The 3557-nt window shown below is 49.1% G+C and overlaps 1 protein-coding gene across 1 annotated transcript in view; it reads left to right on the top strand.

Annotated features, from left to right (window-relative positions):
• vps72a (vacuolar protein sorting 72 homolog a) overlaps window positions 1–3208 on the top strand; it is a 13424-nt gene extending 10216 nt beyond the window's left edge. Inside the window, exon 6 of the mRNA XM_056260256.1 lies at window positions 2791–3208. Within this exon, the coding sequence (XP_056116231.1) occupies window positions 2791–3193 (403 nt within the window). The 3' untranslated portion in view covers window positions 3194–3208. The remainder of the gene's footprint in view (window positions 1–2790) is intronic.
• Window positions 3209–3557: the final 349 nt, after the last annotated feature.

Genomic DNA, 3557 nt, shown 5'->3' with positions numbered 1-3557 from the left:
GAGATTCCTTTGAAACATACACGGCAAATAGCAAATTTTTTTCATTGTTTCTCGACACATCATAGCAGCCTAATTCCACACCGGCGATGACATGACTGCCAAATCATTTAAGTCCCCACGCATCATATAGGCTACCTCCTCACGTTTTGACGTCATCAAATTGTGATCGGTTTGTGAGATCGGCCAAGTTGAGTGAGTACCGATCGAGTCATAAAATGTGATGATTGGCCGATACCGATCTCTGGCCGATCGATCAGAGCATCCCTAATAACAAGTGTTCCACAACATGGGTGGGTGGATGGGTGGGTGGAAGGAAGGATGGATGGGTGGAAGGATGGATGGATGGATGGATGAATGGGTGGATGGGTGGGTGGAAGGAAGGATGGATGGGTGGAAGGATGGATGGATGGGTGGAAGGATGGATGGATGGGTGGAAGGATGGATGGATGGAAGGATGGGTGGGTGGGTGAATGGGTGGATGGGTGGATGGAAGGATGGGTGGGTGGGTGAATGGGTGGATGGGTGGGTGGAAGGAAGGATGGATGGGTGGAAGGATGGATGGATGGATGGATGGATGGATGAATGGGTGGGTGGATGGATGGATGAATGGGTGGGTGGAAGGATGGATGGATGGGTGGAAGGATGGATGGATGGGTGGAAGGATGGATGGATGGGTGGAAGGATGGGTGGATGGATGGATGGATGGATGGGTGGAAGGATGGATGGATGGGTGGAAGGATGGATGGATGGGTGGAAGGATGGATGGATGGGTGGAAGGATGGATGGGTGGGTGGATGGATGGATGGGTGGAAGGGTGGAAGGATGGATGGATGGATGGGTGGAAGGATGGATGGATGGATGGGTGGAAGGATGGATGGGTGGATGGGTGGAAGGATGGATGGATGGATGGATGGAAGGATGGATGGATGGGTGGATGGATGGATGGGTGGAAAGATGGATGGTGGATGGGTGGAAGGGTGGGTGGTAGGAAGGATGGGTGGATGGATGGATGGGTGGAAGGATGGATGGATGGATGGGTGGATGGAAGGGTGGATGGGTGGATGGATGGGTGGATGGAAGGGTGGATGGGTGGATGGAAGGGTGGATGGGTGGGTGGAAGGGTGGGTGGGTGGAAGGGTGGGTGGGTGGGTGGAAGGGTGGATGGGTGGGTGGAAGGGTGGATGGGTGGGTGGAAGGATGGATGAATGGGTGGAAGGATGGATGAATGGGTGGAAGGATGGATGGATGGATGGGTGGATGGGTGGAAGGATGGATGGATGGGTGGAAGGATGGATGGATGGGTGGAAGGATGGATGGGTGGATGGATGGATGGGTGGAAAGATGGATGGATGGATGGATGAATGGGTGGATGGGTGGAAGGATGGATGGATGGATGGATGAATGGGTGGATGGGTGGAAGGATGGATGAATGGATGGATGAATGGGTGGATGGGTGGATGGGTGGAAGGATGGATGGGTGGATGGGTGGAAGGATGGATGGATGGGTGGGTGGAAGGGTGGAAGGATGGATGGATGGGTGGATGGGTGGAAAGATGGATGGATGGATGGATGGGTGGACGGACGGATGGATGGATGGATGGATGGATGGATGGATGGGTGGATGGGTGAGTGGGTGGATGGGTGAGTGGGTGGGTGGTAGGAAGGATGGGTGGATGGGTGGATGGATGGATGGATGGATGGATGGATGGGTGGAAGGATGGATGGATGGATGGATGGATGGAAGGGTGGATGGAAGGGTGGATGGGTGGGTGGATGGAAGGGTGGATGGGTGGGTGGATGGGTGGGTGGATGGGTGGGTGGAAGGATGGATGAATGGGTGGAAGGATGGATGAATGGGTGGAAGGATGGATGGATGGATGGATGGATGGGTGGATGGATGGGTGGATGGATGGGTGGAAGGGGATATAGGGATGGATGGGTGGAAGGGTGGATGGATGGATGGATGAGTGGAAGGGTGGATGGATGGGTGGATAGATAGATAGATATGGATAAATGGATAGAGGGAAGGAAGGAAAGATGTGTGATAGACGATGATCAGCATATTAAGAAAATAAATGAAGACAGTTATATATATATATACCGTTATCATCTCTCATCGTCTCTGAGAGAATATGAACCGTTATGCAGCGTCAGATGTTTTTACTTTCTCTTTCTGCAGTGAATGATGAGTGTGTCCTCAGACTTCCCTCCGCCGTAACTCTAGCGCAGCGCTTGCTCATCCGCCGTCGCCCTCATGGGTCACAACGCAAATACACCCAATATTGTGCAAAAATATTGGATGTATTTAAATGTTAAAATTATTCCTTTATCAAGAATTGCTGCAAAATCATTTAGATTTAGATCTTTACCTGTGATAAAATCAAGTAAATTCTTAAATAAATGAGTAGCTAAATAAACAAGTACGCTTAATTAACGATAATTGAAACACTCGCTCTGCAAAGTACTGCATACATCTGTTTACTGCTGCTTCAGTGGTAGTTCAGTATTATTAATATATCATAGCTTTTATAAATATTTTGAATTAACTGTTATTTTTAACTGTATATTTTAATTTTAGTAATTTTATGTGCTTTTGCTATTTTTATTTTTTATAAATATCTAAATAGATTTATTTCAGTTAGCTTTGAATGCAACATTTCATCTAATATTTCTATTTCATATCAGCTTCATGTGAATAAACAAAAATGTTTTTTAATAAATACATAGTTTTATTTACACAATATTAGAACTGTCGATAACTGCTTCTGATAAGACTCTCTCCTGTGATAGGCTGGACCAGGACACGCCCCAGGCCACGCCCACTTCCTCTTCCTCCGCGCAGGGGGCGGGGTCTCTGTGCTCGCGCACTTACATCACCTTCAGCGACGACGACGCGTTTAGCTCCGCCTTCCCTGAGTCGGCTCGCTCCATCCCGCCGCAGCCCGTTCAGGAGGTGTGTCCCGTTACCCATAATCCCGCGCTGTATCGCGACCCCGTGACCGACATCCCGTACGCCAACGCCAGAGCCTTCCGCATCGTCCGCGAGGCGTACCAGAAGTACATCGCGGCGCACGGCTTTCCCAACGCCTCCGGGAGCTTCGGCGGATCCAGTGACGTCAGCGACTCCCCCGCGGCTGCGAACAAGAGCGGGCGGCCCAAAGCCGTCGTCAAGCAGCCCGTCGCCGCCACCTAGTGGATCGGTGCACTCTGACTCGAGGACGATTCTCCACACGTATGTGACGAGTGTTAGAGACTTCAGCTGAATCACATCAGCGGCTCAAAGATTCGAGTGAGCGACTCGAGTGATTCAGTCGGTTCATGATCCGAAGACTGTCACGCATCACCAGCACCCGCTCGCAGTGCTCTTACTTTCTGACTTCTTGGTTTTTGTATTTTTCTAGGTGTTTAAAAAAATGCAATAAAAGCAGAGAAAAAAATAGTGTTTACCTCTGTTTATTTTGCGATCCAAATATGCACTGCAAAAAAATAAAAAATCGTTTTTTTTTTTTTACTTTTGTCTTGTTTTCCAGAACAAATATCTAAACATCCGAAAATCA

The sequence above is a fragment of the Rhinichthys klamathensis genome, unplaced genomic scaffold, assembly GCF_029890125.1.
Source record: "Rhinichthys klamathensis goyatoka isolate OS25496 unplaced genomic scaffold, OSU_Roscu_1.1 h1tg000176l_1, whole genome shotgun sequence".
NCBI lineage: Eukaryota > Metazoa > Chordata > Actinopteri > Cypriniformes > Leuciscidae > Rhinichthys > Rhinichthys klamathensis.
The sequence above is the reverse complement of the archived record's forward strand: the minus strand, read 5'-3'. Positions and strand labels throughout refer to the sequence as shown.